This window comes from Parambassis ranga, chromosome 19 (assembly GCF_900634625.1).
Source record: "Parambassis ranga chromosome 19, fParRan2.1, whole genome shotgun sequence".
In the NCBI taxonomy this organism is placed as follows: Eukaryota; Metazoa; Chordata; class Actinopteri; family Ambassidae; genus Parambassis; species Parambassis ranga.
In genome coordinates this window covers 4,049,377-4,076,502 of record NC_041039.1, presented here as the reverse complement: position 1 = coordinate 4,076,502, position 27,126 = coordinate 4,049,377, and the positions used below count along the sequence as shown (strand labels likewise).

The following is a 27,126-nucleotide window of genomic DNA, read 5'->3' as shown; positions in this document are numbered from 1 at the left end:
GACCCTATTTGTTCAAATAGGGCCCTCGCATAGAAGCCTTGCCCTCAAGGTTTGAATAGCTATGGTCAATGAGGAATATACTACTGAAAATACACTTTTGCTGACTTGTACTTCCTTTTTATAATGTGGCTCTTTATGGATCCCTGTGTGGGAAAGTGTCTTTTGGTTTTTGCATTTAGCTGTGAAGTCCACTGAAAAGCATCCATAACATGGCAACATATCTGGAGGTGGCTGTCTAATGATACTCTAACCAGGTGGGGGTTTGCAGGTCACTCAGTTATAAGTTTGAACTTATAAATAAGGGTGATCTAAAATTGTTTATGGCACTCCTAAATGCTGCTTGACTGCAGCCAGCATATCTGACCATGGCCCCATTCACACTAGCTTTGCAGCATCAAACAGGAAAGCATCAGGGTTTGTTTATTCTGTCAAACCTTTATCTGCCTTGAGTGAGAAACCAGCATGCACAGGAAGTTGTCATCTGTGCACCTGCTCCACCCCATTTTGTGCAAATGCAGATGTATGCACGGAAGTGAAGTTACATTGCCACGGGACACAGGTGGTTAGACACCGTGCCAGTTGATTTGTGAGTGTGCCAGGCCCCTGTTTCTCCCATGAAGCTGTGACAATATGACAAAGGCTGGATGCAAATAGATGCCCTTGTGGATTACAAATAGGTAAAGGGCCAAGTTGTTGTGTTGGACAGGCTAAAAACCAGAGATGGGGACACTCCCGAATGACATCAGGAGACTTTTGGATGGTAATATCTTTTTTTTTTGCTGTCAATAAATTTACATTTTCTCGATTCTGAAAAATGGCATCAGAATAAAAATATGGTGTAAGCCGGCTTAATTATCAAAACTAAACATTTTAGAATTTACAAGTATGATTCTACTGTTTGTGTACACAGGCAGTTTGGTAAACTAAGTAGTAACAGGATAAAAAATTCCATTGTTTCACATTAACCTAAGTAAACACTAGAACATAATGGAGTCATCTCCAGTCCCGTTGTTGTCATTTCCTATAAACCGTTACCACCATAACAGTGGAACAGCGTCATTTACCTAGATTTGCATGTACAGCCTTTGGAAGAACATTTGCATGTTGATACATTCATGTGATACGGGAATGAGGACATAAAGACATTGGATCAGACATGAAGTGGACCAACTGGTTCTGGCCTCTTTGAAAAGACTGGTCTAACATTTCTCTATATTGTGACCTGAGTTCAGGTTTACCGTACTTCAGTTTAGTACAGTAGTGAAAGAAGAAAATGTAGAAATGAAATTACCTGATTGATGTGACAAACACTGCAAAGATTTTATTAGATTATATTTTGTCACTCAGTAATGAGGACAGAGGGAGCTCTGATTGGAAACACTAAATTATTAGTTTATTTAATTGAATAGTTGATGGTTATTTGAACTTGATCACATATTCATCCACTATATGACCCTGAAAAGAAGAAACTGGGAATTGAATGTACTGCTTACAATGGTTTTGTTTCTCAGACTGCGAGTGGTTTGTATCGGAGATCCTTCAAGATGAGCAGCTAAGTGAAAATGCCGAAGACACAAGGAAAGTCTTGCTGAATAACTTCAGAGTCGTCCATGCGCGGTAGGATTTTACCTCTCAATGCAGCTTTAAATCAGGAGCACAGAAAGCAACTTTCTTTCTCTAGGCACCATTATCTTAACTTTTGCTGGTGATACCAAACAAGGCCTTTAATTGTTGCTGTAATTGCTTTGAACACATTTTGAAATTACAGTTGAAGGAACTCATTTAGTCTAATGGTGTCACCTTGAAGACTTCATTCTTTCCTTATTTATTATTATTAAAAGTGTTTAACTATCTATTTCTTATTGGTATAATTTAGTTGTTATGTGATTTCATTTCCAACCATAGGTAGCGGTTCACATGAACCCAAAAAGTGAAACTCATGTCTAAAGTGCAAGACTCCGGAAGCTGTAGCTGCCTGCAGTGCATGATAAGAGACACATGCTCTGTTACAGAAAACCTGTGGTTTTGCTGTCTTCTTTACAGGAAGCAATACTGAATTTAAGAGGCAATAATGAAGCTACTTGGAAAAAAATGAAAGCACAGAAAATGTTTGCAAAAGGTTTTGATTCTTGACTCTTTTTTTTTTTACAGGAACCCTCAGGAATTTCCCTCAAAATGTAAGTGAAATGTGCTTCACCTCACTAAATACACAAATTTGTTTCGACTCTGTACGATTCATTACATATTACTGACTCTAACTCTTTGAAATTTTTTCCTACTCGACTCACTTGACAATATCTGCCTTGTCTTTCACACACACTCAGTGGACATCAGGGATGAAGATGGCTCTGATGACAACCACAGCTCCAGCCTGGGTCGCTCTGCCCCATCGGATGATGCCTCAGTCGCCTCGGACTACCAGGACGATGGAGCTCCTGAGTGTGAGTTAACAATTGTCCTGACTCGTATTCTCTAGCGTGTTCTTCAACTGCAATTTTTGCAATGCAGAGATCTTCCATCAAGGTCTAATTATAATTGTGTGCTAATTCACATTTAGGCAGGACTGATGCTCTTTTCTATACAACTAAACAGAAAAGATTTAAAAATTTGAACAGCAGACAGAAGCCCAGACAGTCTAGCACAAAGGAGTGAAATTTCAGCCCCTAGTAAAGTCACCAACACGCCTATATTATTGATATGAACATGTGTCTCACTCAAAGGATACAGTGTGAAAGGAATTCTGCATTGACAAAGGGAAATGTAAAACAGAGGAGCCAATGTCCCAGTAGACAATGCAGCATTCCTCCAGTTTTAATACACTATCTCAGCACCCTCAGTGACACATTTAGACCTCGCCACAGGAAGTGCAGGCGGAATGCTTTCCTTTATATTCTTGTTCACCCTCTTAATTTGAGAAACCAGGCTACATCTGTTGGTCTCCTACCTTTGCCCACCTCCGGTGACATCAATGACTCCTCCTCCGTCCTCCTGGCCTAATGGCCTGAATGCAGGTAGGCTGTCCTGATGCTGGAGACAGGGATCCTGAATGGTGACTTAGAGCTCCCTCCAGTGGCAGATCTTTTCAGCTCTGCTCCTTAATTCTGAGTTGTATGTGTGGACTGTGGGAATCGTGGAGGTAGCCCACACAGAGAGGAGGCTTTGTAGCTGCAGGCTAATTCCGTGATTGATTGACCTCAAGCTCCTCTATTCTTTCACAAACGGGTTTGAAATACAACACTGTACCTGAGGGGCTATGTGTGTTCCATCCCTCTCTCCCTTTATCAATCTTTCTTTCTATCTTCCTCTCTACAACTTGCCTCCCGCCCATTTAGACTTGTTGTATTATTGTTGTATTTCTGAGTCTGTGTGCCAGCTTATAGCCTTTTATGTGACATGCCGCAGGTGGACATTATTGACTGTGCAGCCGCAGGTGCCCACCTCTACTGTTTTTTAGCTCCTTTTGTGAAGTAAATCGGGAAGCATGTGGAATTTCACAGTAAAAAAAGGAATATTTCCTGTCATTCTGTGATAGCAGTAGTTAATGCCATCTGGATGGAGTCAGGCACAATCACCTTTTTTCTAAATGGTTTAATGAACTCTTCTGCCCACAGAAGAATAACTGCTGCCTTTCTGGTACTATGGAAAATAGTAGAAACAAATCACGGCAGATGGTGTGAACACAATAAGACAAGACAATGATAATTCATTTATAGAAATTGTTCATTACAGAATAAACAGGAAGAAATTTTCTTTGGGAAAAAAATCAAACTAAAAAATGCTAAAACATTTCCCCTTAAGGCTATAATGTTAACATAACAAACTACAAACTGCACCGTCTGTTACTGTGGAAAGTGATTGTCATCAACGCTCAAAAACACAAAAACGTAAGATGTAGCCACTTTTGAAGCTTTTTTTGTGCTTCTGTTTGCATTTTGCTTTGAAAATCTAGAGCTAATTCTCTTCATACAAAATAACTACACTTATAAAAACACACACTTTACAGTTGGATCAATAATAATAATGTTTGACTTTGCAAGAAAAATGTACACCTCACAGCGCTGTGTGTTTTATTGCTGGGGGACTGTGACCGTGTTAGGGTGGTGAATGGTCTGTGTCCTCACTAAAAGGGCATATGGAGTTCATAGTTCATTCTCTGTTCACTGCCAGCTGAAAGACGTGGCTCACACTTTTCTGCTGGGCGGTCTGTTTTAAGGGACAGGAGTGTTTGTGGAAAATAATGTCAGGATGAGTTAATGAAATCAGGGAGATTTTAAGCAGGAGCACTTATCCATAGTGACAGTTTTATTTATTATTTTTATTTTAAATCTCTTTCACAAAAATAAGCAAGATTCTTTGTTTAAAAAATGAAAAGTGATTGTGAGTGTAGCATTAAGAGAAGGTAGATTCGTTTTTTAATTGTATGGTTTTGCTTGAGCCTACTGTACACAATAGAGACTCTGTGACTCTGATAATGTATTATCTGTGGAAATCGACTGCTTGCCTTCACTGCTCTGTGTTCCCTAACCAGAGAGTGAGTGAGTGTGAAGTCAATGGTTGCTCTTCTACTCACAGGAGGAGCCTGTGCCGTTTGATTAGATGCGGTGGCCTGTTGTCTTCAGCGGACTGGGTGACACCAGATTTGTAATGGCTGACAGGAACAGATGGAGCCTCCATTGTTAGGCTGGGTGTCTGCATGGTAATGTGAACTGAGTTTCACCCGCCGACCGCCCCGGTGACCTGCCCTCGCCTGCAGCCTCACCCCAGTTTCGTCTGCGCTCTTTAGCACCCTGCATTACTCTCCCTTTTTTCCTGATGCTATTTTGGTTTATAGACACAGTTTTTTACCACTCCCATCATTATGCACACTCTGTCATTCCAGTACATCATACATACATAAACAAATATAGAAAGCTGTTCTCCTTCCAGTGGCTCTTTAACACACACACAAAATGGACCCCAGAGACAGCTAGAGATGTGGGACTTTTAGCCCTGTCATGCTGTTTGCAGGTCAAGTTTACAAAGTCGAAATGGCCTGTTTGTTTTTTCTTTGATTAGGAAGCACTGCTGGGTGCTCGGATGTTTGTTGGGAAGCTGCAGCAAAGACAGAGCACTGTAAGAGCTTTATTTCGGGAGGCATGCAGAAATGATGATGTCTCCCTCGTCTCCTTTGTGATCTTAATGATTCTATTATGAGGTAGCATATAGACTGCATCTACTCAGGTGTGACCATACACCCAAAGCATCTATTTATAAAACTTGAATGCTACATGCTGATCTGGTTGATTCTTGATCTGATCGTGACTAGTGTTTGTGCCTTTAATGTAGATGCGATAGGACTACAACTCATTGTTTAATTTGTTGATTATTTTCTATATCATGGAACACATTTCTCACAAAATAGAAAAAAATATCCTCTAGCCACAACTAGAGGTAGCTCGTGAACCTATACAATGATATAACTGCTTTAGGCAACAAATTGACTAATTGACAAATAGCTCTAAAAGCAGGTGTGTTGTTATGTACAAGCGGACGTAAAGAATGCGGGAATGTAATTCCTGCCAGAGATCACTTTGCCTGGCCAATTTCGTAAACCAATTACTGGCAGTAGAATGCAGTAGGATAACCAATTTGAAGTTATGTCTCACTGTTGCCTATTTCTCATTTGAATATCAGGACCCAATGCACAGTAACAACATTATTATGCTGTGCTAGTAAATAGAATATTAAATCTAAATTCTGTCATTTTGTCTGAAGCTTGAAAAAGGTACATAAAATGAAGTGTTTACCAGGGTGCATGCCCGGGTGTCTTGGCTGGAATAGGAAAAAAATGATCCCAACTGACAGATTGATGCTCCATTACGGGGTTAATCAGCGATGTATGTGCCAACTGGTCTTGTGTGTTTAAAGTCAAATTGAGTCTGTTTGTCAGTTTGTGTGTCTTTTTGCTCCGCTAGGTAGTTTTTGTTTTACACGCAGCACCTGGACAGTGTTCTGCAGTGACCTTCTTTCAGGTTTGTGCTGTCTACCCACTTAACTGAACTTTTGACCTTTGGCCTCTTGCTTGGCCAACCTGTGACCTGTCTGCACTACCTCCAGAGTTGTGTGAAGGATCGGCCTTGCTGCCACAGAGCACCCATCCATCACAAAGTTTCTTTGGACTTGCTGATAGCCATTTACTGTATCTATCTGTCAGAATATCTGCCTGGAGATTCATTTTTCACAGCATTCATTGGTGTATGGATTTTGTGACATTTGGATAGCGGCTGCTCGTTTGCAAGGAAGCGAAGAATATGTTAATGACCTCCACTCTTCCTCATTGTCCTTCTCTCTCCTTTCCTCTCCTCTCTTAGTTGCTGTCTGTGTGCTTTTCTAGAGTCAAACACATACACACTCACATTACGAGGCAGGAGCTGGCTCTGTGCGTTGCTGCGACTGCTCACCATCAGGGTTCAAAAGTTCATGCTATTCCCCTAGGGCTACTGTGCTGCTGCAGATGCTGATAGTCTTTTCTTTCTGCCTCTATCCTGGCTGCCTTTCTTCCCCTCTCTCTCTCTCTCTCTTGCTGTTTACACTATTAATCTTGTACACTCTCTCTCACACACTCACTCACGCTGCCTGGTAAGAAGAGAGCAGCTTGAAGGGGGGATTTGGACGTATTTAACCGAAAGGCATCCATCACTTTCATCTCCAGCTTCACCCCCACCAAAAGCCACGGCATGTAGTTTTTGCATCGTCGTGGTTCGTAAGCCCTCTGATGCAGCTCTCCCCTCATTTGCTTTGTTTTATTGTTGCACTGCATATAATTACATCCCTCCGTTGCCTCTGGTGCAGTGCCGTGTTGAAACTCAGGGAAAACAGGCGAAGGTAAATGTGCGGCAGTCCATCTGTAAAGAGGCACATAGGCAGAATGCAAAGTGGGAAGCTGGGGCAGGGTGGCTCCTAATCTCCCCCAGAGCTGTCAATGTCACAGACAAATAGCAAAACTATCAGATGTGGCGGGTTCACCCAGAGGTTAGCGTTCCCAGGTACCTCCTGCATTCACTCCCTCTCTTTCTCCTCCTGCCTTGCAAATGAGAATTTGATTTTGCCCTCCACTGGAATCCATTTCTGGAGATGAATGAAGTTTCAATGCCAAGCCCAGGTGGCCCCGCTGATTTCTTAGGGAAATAAATGGAGATGGGAGAGATGTGTTGGTCTGTACACAGACAGTGACATGGCGGCTCCTGATACCTCTGGGAACCCTCTGTTTAATTGTTGCTGTAATGTAGTGCTTTGAGGTCATTAACATGCCCTTGTGGAGTTATTCCAGGATGTTGAGTATGTATCCCTCTTCACACCAGGATCTCCACATGGCAGGGAGAAGTCACCACTCTATGTGTGTGCCAAGTGGGACAGGCAGCTGTGAGCTTGTGTGTTGTTGGAACATTTCTTAACTCTAATGGTATTGTTTTTTTAACCATTGATTTATAGTACTATGATTTAGCTTATCTCAAAGAAATCAGAAGCCAGCCAGATCACATTTCATGGAAAAGGAACTTAATTACAGCTGTAATTAGTTATGTTTTAAAACTCCGTGGCGAAAATCAAATAATATAATTATTTTTAAAAACATTTATCTAGCATTTTTGCACGCACGCACGCACACACACACACACACACACACACACACACACACACACAGACACACACACACACTAAAACATTAATTTAATAAAATATAATAATATTATATTATATAATAATATAATCTTTTTATTTGCCTGCTATCTGAAACTGAGTTTTGCAGCAGTTACTATTGTAGAAGTGATTTACTGTTCATGTGGATGAAGCTTAACAAAACTGATTTTAATCTGATATAATTTTAATATATAAAAATGATAAAAATATAATTTTTAAACATAGAACTTTTTAGAAAAAATAAGTTAATTTAACAATAATAACAAAATTAAAATCTTCTGTGATCACTTCCTTGTTTTTATAAATATACCATAACTGTACATATTTTTCATGAAGTTACATTTTGTAATGGGATTTAAAAAAAATTGCTGCCATTCTTTTCAGTAAAATAGGAAAATACTAGTAGGCCAAATTTAGATAATAATTGTTGACTCATATTTGATTGATTGATGAAAATACAATTCATAAAACATAATAAATAGCTGCTGGTCGCTGCTAGTTAAAAGAGAATGACATTTTTATCAGTCCATTAGTTGAAACAGTTTTGCTATATGATGTAAAAAAAATATTACGATTATTATGATTTTATCATTATTGTAAGGCGAACTCACTACACTAAACTCTCTTTTTTATTAGTCTTTTATTCACACCTGTTGCCTGTAAACTATATATAAAAAGGAGTGAAAGAATAATTGCGTCAAATAATTATTGGCATAATATTTAACAACAATAAAATTACAATATAATATATACAATCATAAAATACCAGCTGTTTGTACAAAATGGCAGTCATTGTTATGAGATATTGCTAAAATAAAAAGCACACTGTGCTTCCTGGCTAAAATTAAATTTAACACATTTTAATCAAAAATAACAAAAGCATGTTAAAGGTGCAATAATGGAACAATCAGATGGAAAGTTTGTTGGCTTTTTTGTGAGTGTGTGTTTCCCTGCAGGCTCTTTCATGGAATGTGTTATATCCCATTTTTATTATAGATATGCAGGCTCCTTTGTGGGAATTGTTCATTGTTGGTATTTATATTCTTACCTCTGTTTTTTTTGTCTCTTGTCAGTGAGCAGCTGAAAACCATCCCCAGCGATTAGAGGATCATTGTATCTGCAGTTAAGCATTTGAATAGTGGTAGTAAATCTAGAAATGGGAAATTCAGGGTCGCCGTAGACGCTTCTTATGGCTGCCCAGGGGGAAGCCGATGTCACATAGTAAATTTAGCCCCTTAGTGTCTTCACAGTGGCCGGTCTGTGATGTTTGACTGCAGAGAATGCAGAGCGCGGAGTCTAGAATGTCTTAACATGTACTCTCTATTATATGATAGAGATATAAGGGCACAGAAAAATATATATTTTGTATTTGTATAACAGACTGAGTCAGACACTAAAATACAGAAACACTCTGCCTGGCACCTTAGAAGCAACCTAACTGAATTTCCTGAATCCAAACCATTTTTAGGAGTGGGATAAAATATTTATCAGATCATCTCTGTGTGCTTTTTTATTTTGTAATTCAGTTCACTCAGTCATAATCCTTTTATCTCAATTTAGATTTGATCTGTAATGTGATAGACATCCGTGATCAAAACACAAATCCTTAATCACTGCTGCATAAATTCCTGTTCCCATTAAACATTATTAGATGTTGATACAGGCATCATGCAGCCTGATATAATGCACTGCATGTTTTCTTTGGTTCAAACACATGCATTAGGAGGTTCTAAACATGGTTTATGTATCGATGACTGAAGTCCTAATCAAATCAGGGGGAGGGAAGGAGGGCAGAAAAGACATTCTGCCCTTAACCTCAGTGCCTCTCAGTCTCTCTCCTTCCTTCTGATGTCCGCCTCACTGGAGGGACGCATAGCAAAGGCCTCCCACTGTAATGAGGAAAAATGTATCAATTTAGCCTGGCCTGTGTGCAGATTGAGCACTGGGTGGGTGAAGGTGCACTGAGTGAATCCTTTTTCCTAATCAAGGACAGTATCGAAGAGGATTGCGGTCTTCGTCTGTAGAATCAGCAGCATTCTTCCCCGCAGCCCCCTCAGGGCCGAAGAGCCTCTCTCTGCCTTCTGTTTCACCTCATCAGCAGAGTTCACACGGGGGTCAGGTCCTGCCCCCTGATGCTGCATTCAATGCAATACCTCTTTCATCGAAAGCTGCCGTGCTCAAGGACTGAGCAAAGGAGTGAGACAACATGCCATAACTCTCTGATCTTAACATCTACCTGTTCTTTAAGTGAGCGATGTCACCTCTTTGCATTAATCCCATTAATATTAGCTGATATTTTACCTTTAAGCACTGGCAGAGAATTGCTTTTATTAGTTGCAAGGGTTTTTGTTCATTAAATTACACAAGTCTTAATTCTCCAATCCAGTCTTTTAATTCTCCATACATAACCTATATGCAAGATGATTTTGAGTTTTAAAACAAACAATGCAAGACAATAAGCAGAAATGCTATGTAATAGCAAAATTTTACTGTCGGACAAAATCTTCGTTGGACAAAATAAGCAGTAGTATTTATCGACGAGACAAAATGTTACCCATCGGTTCATGTTGTTTTTCTTTCTAAACCTTTTGTTGCTGCAGCCCACTGTGTCCACGTCAAGTAATCTCAGGCATTTTAGGTATCATTCTTTATGTATATGTGTAAAAATTTTTTATGGGTCACATTTTTCTGTCTATTCTTCTTATCTTACTTTTCTCCCCATGTAACTGGACCATTTACGCGGGGACATGCTTTAAAAGTACGTGTTTCCCGGTTGGGACTGAATCCTGTTGTTGCTGCTCTCGTAACCACTGTCTCAGAGAAAAGATGCACCAGCATCTTCTGCGGCACCATCAACATCTTTGGTGCATTTTTTGTGTTTTCATAACATCTTAGTGATGTTATGACCACCGTTAGATCTAATGTAACATATTACTCCTCCCACCCGACCATTTCCCTTCATTTTGATTCACTCTCTATCCAGCCCGTGATTGACTTTCAGCCTAACTAAAGTGGATTTTAATGAGAGAATACATTAACTCCCTCTGGTCATGCTAACATAAATCAGCCTTTTCTTGCGGGATCAACTGCTGAGCTCATAACACCATGCTGAGAGAGTGTGAATAACCAAATGAGAGATTGCAACTGTGGCAAACCGCTGGCAGCTCAGATGCATTGTTGTGTATCCTCTTCAAGTTTAACACAAGTTCGGGGAGGCAACAGAATGGAGCATTCATTAGCACGCAGGTCAGCCCACTTATAGAAATGTTTCTGTGGCAAGATCTAATAAACACATATCTCTGGTCAATTCCTATTGATTATTTCCTTGCATTAGAAATGGGTGACTAAAATGTTTTCTCACTGATGACCACTGAGAGCTGTTAGATTTGGTTAGAGTTTGTTAGCGTAGCAACTCCTCAACTTGATTTACAAAACACAGGATGTGACTCTAACATCACATCTATCTGCTTCTCTTTGTTTGGTAATTGCACTCAGCTAAATAGGTTATGCTGAAATATCAATAAATTGCCATCAAATTAATGTCAATACCAAAGCTGTGGATGGTGCTAATTAAAACGCAAAAGGGATGAAAATGAAAGTCAAGGCATTGCCCTGAATAATTGATATAGCAATTTATGATTTTTATGAAAGAGTGCCGTCTGTCTGAGACTTTGATGAGGCCTTAATTAGATGCATTAATGTGTCTCTCAGTGCTTGTGCTCAAACTAAAAACTCAAACACCATGATGGTTTTGGGTTCTTTTAATGCTCTAAATTGCACATTTTCAAATAACATTACCTCTGAATATCCACTTAAAATTGCATTGGTCCCAAAGAGGTGTTAGCGTGCATAATTTTCATCAAAGAAGACGAAGATGAAGTTAACGAATAGCCAATCAGATTCTGCTTTTCTTTAGGGTGGGAACAAGGACTCCTTGGCTGCTCAGATCCTTTCAGGTTGTGCTGCTGCCCTGAGGAAAAATCAAGCACTATTACAGCCGATATTTGCACCCACTCTGTTGTTTAACATTCATACATAGAACAGTCAAGTGAGGTCGGGTCACCTGGCGTTAAAGTGTTAAGCATGCATGAATGTGTAATGTTTATTGACTCAAGCAGATCAGAGTGATCCTGTGTTGATTTTGTACCTCCTCATCTATTAGCCGGGCTCGACCTTTGAGATAAATGAAGAGTCAGAGAACGAGACAGATGAGGGGATTAGAAGTGGGCCGCAACAGGGAAGCAGCTTCAGGAAAAAAATAGACGGACTGCTGGTGGATAAATGAGGTGGAGGAGCATAATGACCGCTGTTTGTTATGATGTACTGAATCAGGTTCTCTTTGACAAAACAGTCCTTAGCACCTCTGTATTTATAGTGTCACCGGTCAGTCCATCCACAAAGGCAGGCAGATGATATGTGAGCGTGTTAGTGCTGTGAGGTGTCTGGGGCTCTGCTCTGGAATGACCCAATCATTTGTCATGAACACAAACCGAACCAGCGTGGGGTTATCGGATCACATGCTGCTGTGTTGTGAGCTTAAATCTGTGCAATGTTAGCCAAGCAAAAAAACACTAAAAAAATCAGCTTTATTTTGCTCTATAGGTAAAAGTCGTTCAGATTAAACTAACAGAAAAACAAATGTGAACACCTTTTAGTGGGAGCTGCACACTGGGAATTCAACCAAGCAATGCCCAATTTTGTTTTTGTTCCTGATTTTCATGAATGAGACTGAGAAATGAGATGTTTCCTGTTTGTCTAATGCCGGGGGATGCTCTCTGTTTAAGCCAGAGGAGTCAGTTGTGGGATGACATGTTTGGTTTTTCCCAGCTGTTAAACAGACCCTTTCTGAGGGGGATGGACTCCAGGCATTCTCCTTGTCATCAGTGGTCTGAATGGGGTGTCACTCTGACTTGTGTAATGGTCCTGAGTTCAGACTAAAAGGCAGCTATGCCTGTTTTTTCCTTCTGCAGGAAGAAAGTCTGTTGACTAATGAATTTAGAGGAAGCAGAGCTTTATTTGTGACACATAGAAAAGCCAGGTACTCCTGTTGAAACTCGCAGTGGAAGATAGCCCTTGAGGCCGACCTGGGGTCAAGTTCCCTAAAGCTTTGAAAAAATATTTTTTTTGTTATTTGTTAGACAAACACTGAAATCCCAAGCAAACAAATGATAAAACTACCTCTCTTGCACACAGTAGGTATTGTGCATTATCTACTACTGCACTAATTAACTTAAGTCTAAGGTTGGGCCATTGTCTTGTCTTTAAAGTTTGACTTGCAAATTGAAGAGAGTTGTTAAATTCCCACAGGAATGTTGCTCACATTAAATTGCAATGTGAGTAGATGAATGGACTGCAGTGATCAGCAGCACTGTAGAAATATTGATTCCAGTTTCCTAAAGCCGTGCAGGGATGTATTTGATCCACAGGGATGGAGATGTTATGTTCGGATGTGTGTGTGCACATATGTCTTGCCTAAGGACCGAAGGAAGTTTAAGGGGAGGTTATTAGCTTAGAGTTAGAACTAAACAATGAATTGATTATTCATCTGTTAATTGATGGATCATTTTAAGTCACTCATCAGGAAAAAACTCTATATTTCATGCAATTTAAAAGGCATTTAAATGTTAAATGTGCTCTTTTTCTCTCATTATTATATTGTGTGTATATTGTGATTATATATTGATTTAATTTGGATTTTAGATTTTAGTCAACAAATGTACTGGCTTGTGTTCACAGACTTTGGCGACATCCCATTAGTGGCAGCCCAGGATCTGAGCAACATCTTAAAGCAAGGTTATCTGGAAAAGAAACGAAAAGGTATAGAAGAATATATCCAGTAAATTTGAGTCCAGCATTTAGAAATTATGTACAGACTGTGCACACGAATAACCATCAGCTAGTATTTTTCCATTGATCTCTGTGCATTTCCTTCTTCAGATCACAGCTTCTTTGCCTCTGAGTGGCAGAAGAGATGGTGTGTTCTGAACAATTCAATATTCTACTACTTTGGGAGTGAAAAAGGTATGTTTAACATGCCAGCATGCAGCAGCATTACAGTCACATCAGTTAATTCGGATGCTGTCCTAGCCTGTGCTCTTCTCTCTCTACAGACAAACAGCAGAAAGGTTCATTTTATATCAATGACTACAGTGTGCAGATGGTGACCAATCTGAGAAAAGACTCCAAAAAAAATGCCTGTTTTGAGCTCTGTGCCCCTGGACGACGGGCCTACCAGGTCTGTAGTGCCACAATGTCAGAATACTAATTAAAAGTGTGTGGCTCTGTGTGAATTTAAGCAAAATGATTTCATAATAATAGTTTGATAGATAACAGAAATTGAGGATTTTTTTTTATAGTATAGTATTAAAACATTTAAAGCTCTTGTGCCCAAGGAGTTTTCTGTAGTTTTCTTTTGTAGACCAACTAATTAATAATTTAACTGAGAAAATGATCCGTAAATGATATAATTATTATTATGGTGGTCATGTTTTTAAAAAATGGCAACATATTGTTATCTCATTAAATAGTTCACTCTGTATCAGTCATATTTGTAATCTTGTTTGGAAAACATTTTGTCCATCTAACATATTAAATATTAAATATTGAAATAACACGAAAAGGAATTTTCTGTTTGTTTGTCCTTGTTTCAGAGGCAGGCAGAGGCAGTGATGTGACCAATGCCTGAGTGATTTCAAATCTTGATGAACAAATGCATGTTAAAGTGCCATAATAATCATGATATTATTGCCTCTCTTTGCCTTCAGTTCACTGCCAGCAGCCCTCAAGAGGCCAGAGAATGGGTGAACCAAATCAATTTTGTACTTAGAGGTAAGCCAGCATCTCTTTTGTTTTCAGCCCCTATTGTGTGTGTCTCTTCCTGTCTAAAAACACTGTCATATGTCCAGATTTTAAAGGCCTCTGAGATAAATAAATGCTAAATAAATAGAATTGGCTCACAATGACTTTTTAAAAGCCACATAGGTTAATTGGAAAATACAGTTAAAACAGTATATTTTTATTTTTCTTGACTTTTCTTGTGTTTTGAGAGGGAGAAAGGTCAATAGTGCAAGGGGGCCCTTTATCATCTCTGACTCATATGAAAACTAACTAATCCATCACTAACTGCACACAGCTGAACACATGAGTTTCCTCATTCGACATGTCACCCACCACGTCATGTTCACTATGTAGCTCTACTTCCCCTCCACCCTTAACCCCCAGCCTGAACCTCTCCTCCCCAAACCCTCCTCCTGAATTCCAGCTTACAGGAAATTGATTGGTAGATGTTCTGGTTATCCTCCAGTGACATTGATTTCTGCCTCGCTAGTGTATGGCAGAGGACTTGATACCCTGTGTTGCAAGTAGCCAGTCGCCTGCAATGAGACAGCTCCTCCATCTGAGTGAGCAGCCGTACCTCGGCTACTCTAAAATGGGCTCAAGCCGGGCCACTGTGTTGCGGGAAGTAACAGACACTCTGCAGTTTGTCTTACTTCCTTCCAGCACTCCAAAATACAGTCTGATCCATGGCATGTAGATGATTATTTATCCTCTTTACCTTTGACTTTTGACAAAAGAAAGATGCAATTATATGTAGCTATTATTCTATTATTCCTATTATTTGTTTTTGCTTTTGCTTTGTCTAAGTTTAAAATGTGAGGAAAAATATGTTATAATTATTTGTCCTATTCATGACATTGTATGCTGTCAGCAATTCATTGCTTGGTTGAAAATAGTATAAATGAAATAAAATTAATTTTGCAGTTCAGGGCTACGCTGCCTGCTGCTGCTTTATAGCACGTGTCTCAGTCTGTTGTTCAGCGACGACCCATCCAACATGTCTCTTACTTTATCCTTTAATGCATGTCTCTGTCTCTTGTGCCACACTGTGCTCCATCCTGATGCTAACAGTGCACACCACATTGTCTCTGCTTCCCTAATAGATCTCAGTTCCAGCTTCATCCCTGTTGATGATGAAGAGGAGGAGGAAGAAGAAGAAGAGGAGGAAACCTATGATGACATTGAGGGGGTGATTGCTTCTTCCTCTCTTCAGCCAGCCCAGAACTCTCAACAGAGAGGAGGAGGACATGAGACAGGCGAGGACGAAGAAGAGGATGAGGATATCTATGAGGTGCTGCCAGGTATGAAGATATGGTTACCTCACATGCAGAGAAGTACCAGCACCCACACCAACCCCCATGATACTCAGTCAAACAAATGGACTCACACACACTGTAACCCTGAGGGATTTTTGCCACAAAATATTTGATCTCTCCTGGCTGTGATATTTGTGTTGCCAGGTGCCTCCTTATCACTGCAGCAGCCAGACTAATCACTCATTTTAAATCAAGCAACACTAATAAGCTTGTCAGTGGCTGCTGCAGAGCTGCATAGGGCAGAAAGGAAAGTCTGTGCAAGATACACTTGCACAGACTCCAAACCTGCTTCCTCTGACCTGCCTCCTTATCTGTCTGAACAGTTATGTTGTTGAAATCAGAGAGAGACGGGCAGTTTCAAATGCTCTGTCATAGAATGTCTAATTAGCTAATGTTGCCAGGCAACAAATAGCCCGCAATTCAATCCAGTAAGCAGAGTTTTGGCTAAAATTGCCTAGCAACAGCAATTAGTTGAAAGGAAGTGAAAACTGCATCTTTCGGGGCTTAAAATAGTTCTGGAGCTCTTAACGTCACATCTTTAATAGAAATTAGAGTTTGACTGACGAGACCTCAGAACAGTGTGTGAGTCCCTGCTGAGGGGGAGACAGTCCTGTGTGTCAGGGTTGTTACAAAATCCCAAGAAGGACAAAAGGGGTGATCCGATCTTCTCAGGGCCATCGTCCATCACTCTTTCTATTAAATAAGATACATCAAGATTTTGTTTCACTCACTGAGTACATTACCTTTGCCAAAATCAGTGGTGAGAGGGAAATCAGTCTTCAGACTGTCATGCTGGCGTTCAAAGCCATCTGGGAAGAGGTACAGACCCTGACCACAGATGGCATATCAAATGTCTGGCTCTTTCGTTTACTTTCTCACCCCTTCATGTATCAATCATTTTGCACTGCTATTCGCTCACTTACAGTTTTTATACATTAGAGACTACTTAAAAATATTTGTATTTAAAGTAGTCCTTTCTCAACAAATAGAACTATTAAATACCACCCTAATGGTAAAAATAGCATTGTATTAACATTCTATTTCCTAATGCTAAAGTATTAGAAATATTAGAAATTAGTTATATTTCTTGACTTGGTAGCAATATTTAATTTAGAAATTTTTGTTTGTTTAGAGGAAATCACTGAATATGGCTCATTTTCAGGCTGAAAGCAGAGCAATGGTGGTACTGGCTTTCTTGCTGATGAGTGATTTTATTGACTGGAAAATTAAATCACTTTGATACAGAAACCATTGGCCCGTATCTGAGGCCTCTCGATGAAATGATTGTCCCCTCTACAGCTAAAGTGTGTTAAACAAATGTTTGGAGCCACTGCAGACAAAATATATGTGTATTTTTTGACGTTTTGGTGTAGTAACAAAGTTCAGCAAGTACATCTTTGTATGGTCACATATTTACAGAAAAACTGCACACATGACCACAAACTGTGGTCTGTGAGTGTGTGTATGTGTATGTGTGTGTGTCATCTTTCCTGCTCTTCCTGGAAGCAGAGTCGCAGGTTGTGCTGGAAGGTGGATAGTGTTGCTGGGTTTTGGCATTGCTGTCAGCCTGCTAGTGTTAAGGATGGATGTGGGAGACAGAGGGCAGGCATATCACTGTGTCACCTCTCAGACCACCGGGTGCCACGCCCCACAGTCAATGACACGTCCGCCTCTGCTTGTCTTTAAGACAAGCCTTTTCCTTCTTAACCTTTCTTCTGTGGGACTCTATTAAACAATGTATTCTTATTTAGGAAAAACACCTTGTGTCACATGGAAATTTATCAAGAATGTGCCAGTGATTAATTTTAATTATTTTTGTGTCATTTTGTCTTGTTTAATCATTTGTGTTTTAAATGTGTGGGTGGTGTTACAAATAGCATTTTGTTTTGTTTGCTTAGAAGATGACTTTCCAGATCCAGCAGATGAGTGTGGTGAGAACAACAAACCAGGTCAGACCAGTGTTTCACTCATTTAGCAATTATTAAGAGAATTTCTTAGCAACAGCAACAACATTGTCTACTTTTATTAACATTTTCACCCTGTTTTTTCTTTCAGCTTCTTCATCAGATTATGCTAACTACTACCAAGGTTTGTGGGACTGCCAGGCCGACGAGCCAGATGAGCTGAACTTCCAGAGAGGAGATCTCATCTACATCATTAGCAAGGTCAGTGATGCCATCAGCAAAATCCAGAAAGTTATTTAGAGGTTCTCTTTGCTTTTTAAGCCCTCCTTTCTCCCAGTCTTTTTAGATTATTGTTCTGCTTCATCCCTAATAGAAATCAATTTCTGATCACACCCTTGACTATAATTACAAGAGCAATTACAGTAGTTGAAGATGAGTGAAATGAGATGCAGACATGTAAAAATGCGTAATTATTTAAGGATTAAACATCAACTCCAGCAATCACCACATCCTCATTTACTTCCTGAACATGCTGATATACCCAACATCTAAATTCCTCTGATAGTGAGCACTTGTTTCTCACTGCAGCGTTGAAGCACCAACAATGGCATTGTCTATTCCCGGGCCACTAGGGTGAAGTGCCATTTGGGTGCTGTGTAATGGTGCTGTTGTTCATTATGGAGCCTCTATCACAGGGGTTAATTGAGTAGGCAGCCATGCGAAGCTCTTCTTTTCTGTTTGACGTAAACTGCAGGTGAAACCATCCTGCATCTCAGCTCTCAATGTGCATCTCTCAATCTATTTCATCGTGTTTTATGGCCATCTTGTAGTTACATGCAGAGTATCTACCAGTGAAAAGACACCCTACTGGAAATCAATGCTTGTAATTTGGGCACTTTTACTCTGCTGCGTACAGGGACTTGTTCCCAGGCTGTTGATATCGGTCGGCTTCAAATTGAATCATCATGTTCTGCATTTAGGATAAATTATCTGAAGAGGAGAGGCAGGAAGAAGGAAGCTTTTTGTTTCTAATTACCCGTCAGATTAGGAAGACACTGAATTTTAATTTGTAATATTTTTGAGCATTACATAAAACAAAGGTCTCACAGTTTTTATTGTTAAATTTAATTTTGAGAGGTCAGGTTGTAGGTTTAGATAGATAAACAATTTTAGCCTCTTGTTTGTTACAGCAGATAAACACACAGGTGAAATACGCTCTTCATGGAAGATGTACTTTTAATTGAGGTTCTCTTGGCGGTGCCAGATTAACGAGATGACAGCCTCCTCTGTCTGTGTGTGCTGGTTGATAGAGGAAAATGTCAAAACAGCCATGTCCATTTTTCACGTAACGATGACAAAGGCAGTGTACTTGGGGGAAACAAAGGGGACGAGGCTGCGTGCTGCAGAGCTGCTTCAAAAAGCCTCAGCCCTGCCAGCCGTGTTACTTTTCACTGTACAGATCAGATTACTGCTTCACTGAAGACTCTAAAAGCAAACTAAGTCCAGGTTGGAAGCAAGAATTGGTTGTTGTATCTCACAATGTTAATGACACAGATTACTCTTATTTTGTCAAGCCGTACTCTAAAGTCATAACACAATGACAGACTGCAAGAGAGTATTCTAACTATCTTCTAATGGACTTACAGTGAGGGTCAGGTCATAAATTATTTAGAGGTTATCTCCCAACAGCTTTGGGTGTTTGGTTTTCTGTGACAACACTATGCCACCCGTAACCCGTTTTATGTCCTAATAGCATCACATTCCCACCATGAATAGCATTATTTGGGTTATAGCTTGTAATCAGCTATTTGTTTTAATGAGCACTTAGGGAGAGCTTCCCTGCGTCTTTGTATGTGTAGGCCTGGCTGTTGTTCAGTTTTTACGGGGGATTCCGGAGAACCCTGACCTCGATGAGTGAAATACGGGCCCTTGGCTAGAACTCAAGTCTGTCGCTTACTGGGGACCCAGACACATGAAATGGCCGTAATAAAACCAGGGCCCATAAATTCTCTTAGAGGGTGGGAGGCCTGGTTGTCTGTGCTGTTATGTCAACACTGACCATAATTACAAGGTAATAAGGACACGCTCTAAGTGCTAAATCAATGGTGCTAACAAACTGTTATTTTTAAAGCTAGGATGTGATTGACTGCTGAAGTGCAGAATGGGATAGCCACAGGCGTGGTGTCATATGGCTGTGAACTGAAGAGAACATGCCGATTGTATAAAAGGCCCTCATCCATCATTATTGATCTCTCACTTACTGTAAAGTGGGGGCATTTTTACTGTATTTGTGTGTTTTTTTCCCTTGTGTGTGTGTCTGTGTCTATATGTGTGTGCGAGCATGCTTATGTGTATATCACTGACAAAGTAAATAAATTTGGAACCTCACAACTCATATGAATCCCATTAGTTCAAGAGAATTAATCTCGTAGCGCACCAGTTTCAGCGATGTCTGACTCGCCCTCCGCAGTGCTCTGTAGAAATGCTCAGCCCACTGATACATGAGGTAGAAACACAACGTGAAATCCATCTTTTGATTTTTGCTCTGGCATTTCATTTGTGAGAGCTTGCATTTTTCTAATGCACATTATAGCTTTACTCTGACATTTTAGTGTGCAATGACAAATACTGGTGAGCTCAGTTTTTTTGCCACAGTGTTTTTTTTTTGCATTTTTTTTGTTAAATTGTTTAGATCACCTGAGCTGCATCATAGTGACATTTGTAATAGTTTTTACAATGTGTTTTTGCCAGACAAGATTATTTTTTTCAGAGCATCGTTCCACTTCTTGCTGACATATGATATACCTATAGACTTTGTGGGCCATGTCCGAAGCGCACGACACTGTAAGGCTGTCCTGCATTCTTGCCCTCTAATTTATGTATCCACAATCAAAAGACATGGGCTCTACAGGTCAGCTGTCACATTCCTGTATTCCCACAGGCACTCAGGGGGAACGGCGGGATGGAGTGGGAAGAGATTTATAGCACAAACTGATCCAGGGTCCTTAAAACTCTGGCAAGCGCTGCCGCCACCTCTCCCTGTTTCTCTTCATCGCCCTGCTCACCTCTTTTCCTCTATCCAACCAAAACCCACAGAGAGGTAGAGAGGCCAGCCAATCCAATGCGGCTCCCACAGCAGAGTGTCATCTCACATTCGGCCAAGTGTGCAGCTGCAGCTACTTGTCAGAGACAATAAGAACATGGACACCACTGACACCTTGTGGTGGTTTTATTGGCCTTTCTTTTTTTATCGACTACTTGCACAAACATTGAAGACTTTTTTTACAGCTTTATAGACATATTTATGATGGTTTATCGTTGCCAAAAAAAGAATCTAATATCCCTTAAATCTTAAATATTCAATCTTTAATGGGTTATTGCTGTTCTGTCTGTCCTACCTGTGACATTTTCTTAAGGGTCACAACAGGCTTCTTCTATTTTACAAGTGAACCCACTGCACACAGGTCACACTGACTGAATACAGCTGTAGAAAAGGAAAAGTGGGCAAACAATCAGATGGGAAAAGTCAAGCAAGAGAGACAAAGAAGGGGGGATCCCTTTATTCTTTTGTGTGAACCCTGTCCCCTTCTCTTTCTCTGTCACACACCCATTTTAAGCCCCCTAGCTGCTATTGTGGCCATTGACACCAACACGCTATAGACAGGCAAGACATCCTATTTACCACCCAAAGTAGTAGGGGGTGAGTCTGGGGTTTGGGGTCATGCAGGAGGCAGCGGTCATCTCCCGGTCAACTACAGTAGGTCATTATTCAGCTCAAGCCAATAGCCCAGAACCGCGTCTGAGCAACCCACCCCCAATCCATTCTGCTTAATTATTATAAATGAGGGGCAGCGTAAACAGCCATCATTACAGACACTCAGTGGCATACACAAATCCACTTTAAATTGCTATTAAGTTAAGGAGCTATCTGTAATCCCAGGCGTGCATTAGAAAGGAGCGAGTAGGTTTTCTTTTTATTAAATCTCATCGTCCCTGAGATATTTTACATTGTTCTCATGCTCTGTCATGTTTCCAATTTGAAGCCAATTCACTGATTTAATTAAAAGCCCACTTGGAAAAAATGGACACTAAGTAGCCATTTCGATCTCTGCTTATGCAGAATTATCATCCATATTTCTAGATGGATTTCAACAAGGTTGTTTTGTCACAAAATCCAAAAACTAAACTCCACAAAGTCATTTTTCCTCGCAGTTCAAGGTGTAATCGGATCACCTGTGTGATCAGTGAGGAGCGCTTGCTAACCTGATAGTGTGTTACAGATCACAGGCTTGTGTCTGCTAGAGTTGTCTATGTTTCTTTATTAGGGTGACCAGTGATGGAAGAACTGCAGAGAGCTGCAGTGCATCTGAAGAGTAAATGCAAAAGAGAAAGAAACACAGGGACGAAAACAGAGAGGATGCAAGCAGAAAGGCTGAGATGGGAAGAGAGGAAAAGAGGGAGGGGGGTGGAAATGGGAAGGAGGCAGGGAGGGAGAGATTGTAACACCCAGGCGGTGGGTTCAGCGGCAGGGCAATGAGAGACTTCCTGCGCTCCATCACGCCCAAGGCCTGCCTCAGTCAGCTGGTGGCCGAGGAAAGATGCCTCATGTGTCAGGCTTATTAGCACTCCCCCTAGTTTGTATGCATTTGGGATTGTGTGTGTGTGTTTCATTTGGGCGTGTGTGTGTGTGTGAGAATAAGAAAAAGGTAAAGAGGAAGAGATCTGCAGTTAGGAAAAGGTGCGTTATCTGAGCTGTGGTCACATCTGAAAAATGTGGTTTGTTTAGGTGCATGACGGTGGCATGACACGACACCTGCCTCGTCCGTCGTCTTTCCACACATTCAACCAACCTCGACTCACCTTCTCTCCACTTCAGGCTCGGGTAGCTGTCAATCTGTCCTCCGGTCGGCAACATGAGCAATGGGCCTATCAGAATGCCACCATTAGCCAGCCCCCTGAGTGGTAAATAAACGATCGCGCCGGTACACTGCAGGTGTTGTCATGGCAACCCACTCTCAGTGCCAGCCCCGCCCACACTCATTCCCCACTCTCTCTGAGAAGGAGTCACTGGGAGGTCAGCGAGTCAACATGCCGCAGCCACCACGACATGGCGCTGTTTGGGCCCCCCTTCCCTTCCACCCCCAGCCCTCAAACACACAGTTTAATTGGATCTGCAGCCAGGTTGCAGCAAACACACGGTCTGATGTGTGTCACCTCTCACACTGTTCTCTGTGTGCTGCTACATTTTGTTAATTAGATACCAGATATTTCCAGGAAGTCAACAACCTCAGTCTGATCATTCACAGGGCTGTAACTTTAGCATTTTACAGCTTTAAATACAAAATCACACAATACAAATCAACCTCAAAAACAACAAGAAGAAAACAAGAGAAGAAGAAAAACAGAAGGAGGAGGACATTGAGGAGTTAGCATACTTTTTGTCATTTGGATAATTTACGCTCCACGCCTTTTGGAATGTCCCTATTACAGCAGGTGTACTCTGGATGAACCCATTTCAAGTATGAGGAAGATGGACTCTGCACGCCTGACAGACTTCCACCGCCATTGGCACCCACTCTGTGATGTAGCAGTTGTATTAAAATGGCGGCGCTGATAATCCAAAAGACCTTTCTCAGGGAGAATTTGAGACCGACTGCACAGATGGGCTGCGGAGATAAATAAAACTCTCTGTCACTATGGTTGGTGGAATAGTGCTGCGACGCCCCCAAGGGAGAGAAAAACTGTTTTGCTACCTCTATCCAATGCCTCCCCCCATCCGTCTGTCTCCTCTCCTTCTCTGTTCACATGCTCTCGAAAGGGAACTAGAATCAGCTTTCCGCAACCAGGCTTTTCCCTGTGTGGTCTTATGGGGAGCATAAAAAGACCATTTCGGACTTAACTTTCCCCTTCATTATGTGCTTAAACACACACTGAGTTGTCAGTTTGTCAGAGAGCCAAGCACACTGGAACATCCCCACCAGAGCTGTCAGTAAGACCGGTAGGGAGAAAACAATGAGGCCTGTGTGGACACTCTGCTTATTGTGGGTACCTGTTTGTGCTGTAAGAACACTTGAATCTTGTGGTTTATCAGCGTCTAAGCGATCCATTCATCCTGGCTGTCCAAAGAGCGCTCATTAGCTGCAGGCCTCATTCCTTTGGCTGCACAGAGGTGTCAGGTCTGGATGATTGGCTAAACCTTTGACACAACCCCTTTCATCATGTCTGTGTGTGTTTGTACAACTCCAACCTGAATCTGTATGTCATCAATGGAAAAACACAAACGTCTACATATGTGTTCGCACATAATAAGATCTTATATGCACTCAAGTGTTTCATCTTCTTCTCAGCGGTGAGACAAACTGTTAGCACGGCCATTTTCAATCTGTTGGAGAACAGAGGAGAGATGAGTGGCCGAGCTCTCCACTCCATTGGGTCGGAAAAATGACAGCCGGCCGGTGCCTCCTTTGCTGGGCTCTAATGTCCCCCTGGTCTTTGGCCAAATATTGATCCAGTACAGATCTACAGTAGTTAGAGCCCAACTGCTGTGGTCAAGAGATCATGTGATGTTTGATGTGACTCAAGTTCCTCAAGCAGAGTGAGTGAAAGGCTTATTTTTTACTGTAGTGTCCTGTGAGAGAACTGAAACACATCAGGAAAGTTGGGAAATCAAAGGAAAGTGTGGAACTTTTAAAGCATAAATAGTGTATCTTACATGATTTTTTTTTACCAAGTTCATTTACAATTTTGACTATTCTAATAAATAAATCTTCCATGTTAGGCTTTAATTTAATATTAATTTGTAATGATTGAATCATTTTAGGCTCAGATTAAAGCAGATTAGTTTGTTTAAAATATATTTTCAGTATTTTCTTCTAGGATTTCTTCATAATACTTTCCTTTTTATTCTTACCTTATTTTTTTATTTGCTACTTAATACCTTTTGGTGGATTAGTTTTTTCTGTCCCCTGTTCATAAGAATTAAATATAAATGCTCCACCTAATCTTATAAAAAAATATCATTTCCTAAAATTGTTTTTTTTTGTGTTGCCACCTGTCAACCTCCCCCAAAGCTATTTTCATTTGTGGTGAGAATTGTTTCTGCATTTTGTTGTAGAATTTAACTAATTGCAAAAGAAAAACATTCACAGTCACATCTTAATTTTTGTCTTTTTTAATCACAGCACAGAAATGAAGCCTCATTATAATTAGTGTGGGAAAACAGACCAGCTGTGGTTATGGTTTTTTAAACCATTAAAAAAAGCTGTTTTATTTTGAAACTCTCTGTCTCGATGGCCTTGTTTACAATTTCCCCCCTTTTTTAAACGAACCCTTAAGGCTAAAGCACTCCCCTGTCTGTTAGAAAATTGGCTGTTTTTTGATTGGGAGCTTCCTTTACTGAAGTTGACTTCATGCTGTACAAAACATTTCACATTTTGTGGCCTTAGTTTTATTGTCCACTGGAAAAAAAAAACCTTGGGCCCCATAGAGCAGCAGTTAAAATCATTTGAATGGCTGTTGTGGTGTTAATAATATGGGAAAAATGCTACTTTCAAATCAAATAAAAATGTGATATTGGTGCTTGAATCTGTTCAGTTTACTTGTTCTCAGAGCCCTCTGGACTTACACTGTGTTATTTGTTCATTTTCGGTCCAGGAGTATAACATTCACGGCTGGTGGGTCGGCGAGCTGAACGGCACCGTGGGTATTGTCCCCAAGGACTTCTTGCACCCTGCCTACATCCTCTGAGCTCCAACAGGTACCGAAGCACTCTCTTATCATCAGCATTATAGACCATGACTGTGGCCTAATACACAGAAACAGTCCCCCTGGTACTCATCCAGATTGCCACTGAGGTATATTCAGTCGTTGACCTGCCATTTATGGCATCTGCTGGCTGGAAGAAGTACTGCATAAAGCAGTCTGAGCACTGCAGTGGGCCATGGGTGAAGATAAATATATGCAACAAACGCATGATTACATCAGTTGTCCTATTTAAGAAAATGATTCTCTAATACTGGTAGATAGGCACAGTTTAAAATGAACACTGAATTATTAATGCTTGTTTCTCTGATAGTGTTTGTTTTTTTCTTCTACAGCGCTGCTGCTGCTGACACATCCACACTTTCAGACATGACGTGAATGTCATATCATATTTTGTAATTGGAAAAAGATATTCCCTTATTAAAGTGTAAATTATATCATGTAAATCTGCTCCAGCAGTACTTGTTCCTGTACACTATAAAAAAAGTTATTCCTACTACATACATTAATGTGCAAACAAGAGTAGAAAAAAATCATTGAGCAGATCAGTCATAATTTTAATGACTTCTCCTTGTACTGATCATTACTGTGTTGCGTTTAAAACGACCAACTCTGCTAATCCCAACAAGGTAGAAGGAAAGGTGATCAGAAAGCGTCACATTAATGATAACACCTGTGCACTGTTCACACAGGCTTTTGTACCATCACCAACCCTGCCCACAGCTCCTGTTGACGACCTTGTAAACAGTTTCAGTTCCAAAGTTATGACTGTTATTGATTCAATTGCCCCAATCAGAACCAAAGTTCTGTCAGGAAGGAAAAAGTCACCTTGGAGAAATGCCACACTGGTTAAAGCTCAAAAAAGAGTCTGCAGACAGGCAGAACGCAGATGGAGAAAAACTAAACTCCAGGTTCATTATAACATTTACAAAGAGAGCCTACATAACTACAACCAGGAACTGAAAAATGCAAGACAATCCTATTTTTCAGAGATCATCGATAGGAACAGCAACAATGCTCGCACATTGTTCTCTGTTATAGACAGACTGACAAACCCAGGAGTGTCAGTCCCACCTGAACTGCTGTCTAAAAAGTCATGCAATGACTTTGCATCTTTTTTCACAGATAAAGTGTTAAAAATAAGACAAACAGTCTGTAGCTCTAGCTCTGGCAAAACCACAATGTCACTTGTGCCTTCTCATCCACCAGTTAAGCTGGCACATTTTAACCTTCTAGATAATACAGCACTGACAGAAACTGTTAAACAGTTAAAACCCACAACATGCTCACTTGACAATCTGCCTACACATTTTCTTAAAAACGTTTTTAACTGCATATCGTCAGATGTGTTGCTGATAGTTAACAGCTCTCTTCAGTCAGGGCAGTTTCCCCAGGCCCTGAAAACTGCAGTAATCAAACCTCTGCTCAAAAAATCAAATCTGGATGCTTCAGTAATAAATAACTACAGGCCAATATCTAACCTTCCTTTTCTGGGAAAGGTCACTGAAAAGGCTGTTTTTCAACAAATTCATGCATTTTTGGTGCAAAACAATCTTTTTAATGAATTTCAGTCTGGATTTCGAGCACACCACAGCACTGAGACTGCACTTATTAAGGTCTTAAATGACATA

At 40.6% G+C, this 27,126-nt stretch overlaps 1 protein-coding gene across 2 annotated transcripts; it reads left to right on the top strand.

Moving 5' to 3' along the window:
• The first annotated feature begins 555 nt into the window (after positions 1-555).
• On the top strand, positions 556-26,278 carry skap1 (src kinase associated phosphoprotein 1). 2 transcript variants are annotated; one of them, XM_028430898.1, is made up of 13 exons: positions 556-760; positions 1,512-1,617; positions 2,152-2,177; positions 2,325-2,441; positions 13,414-13,494; positions 13,615-13,698; positions 13,788-13,912; positions 14,442-14,505; positions 15,618-15,815; positions 17,732-17,779; positions 17,886-17,995; positions 25,388-25,490; positions 25,831-26,278. In XM_028430898.1, exons 1-12 carry the CDS (start codon positions 721-723, stop codon positions 25,478-25,480), a joined length of 1,092 nt encoding a protein of 363 aa, XP_028286699.1. In that variant the 5' UTR covers positions 556-720; the 3' UTR covers positions 25,481-25,490; positions 25,831-26,278. The 2 variants fall into 2 exon arrangements, with proteins under 2 accessions (XP_028286699.1, XP_028286698.1); XM_028430897.1 differs by having other exon boundaries at positions 17,729-17,779.
• Positions 26,279-27,126: the final 848 nt, after the last annotated feature.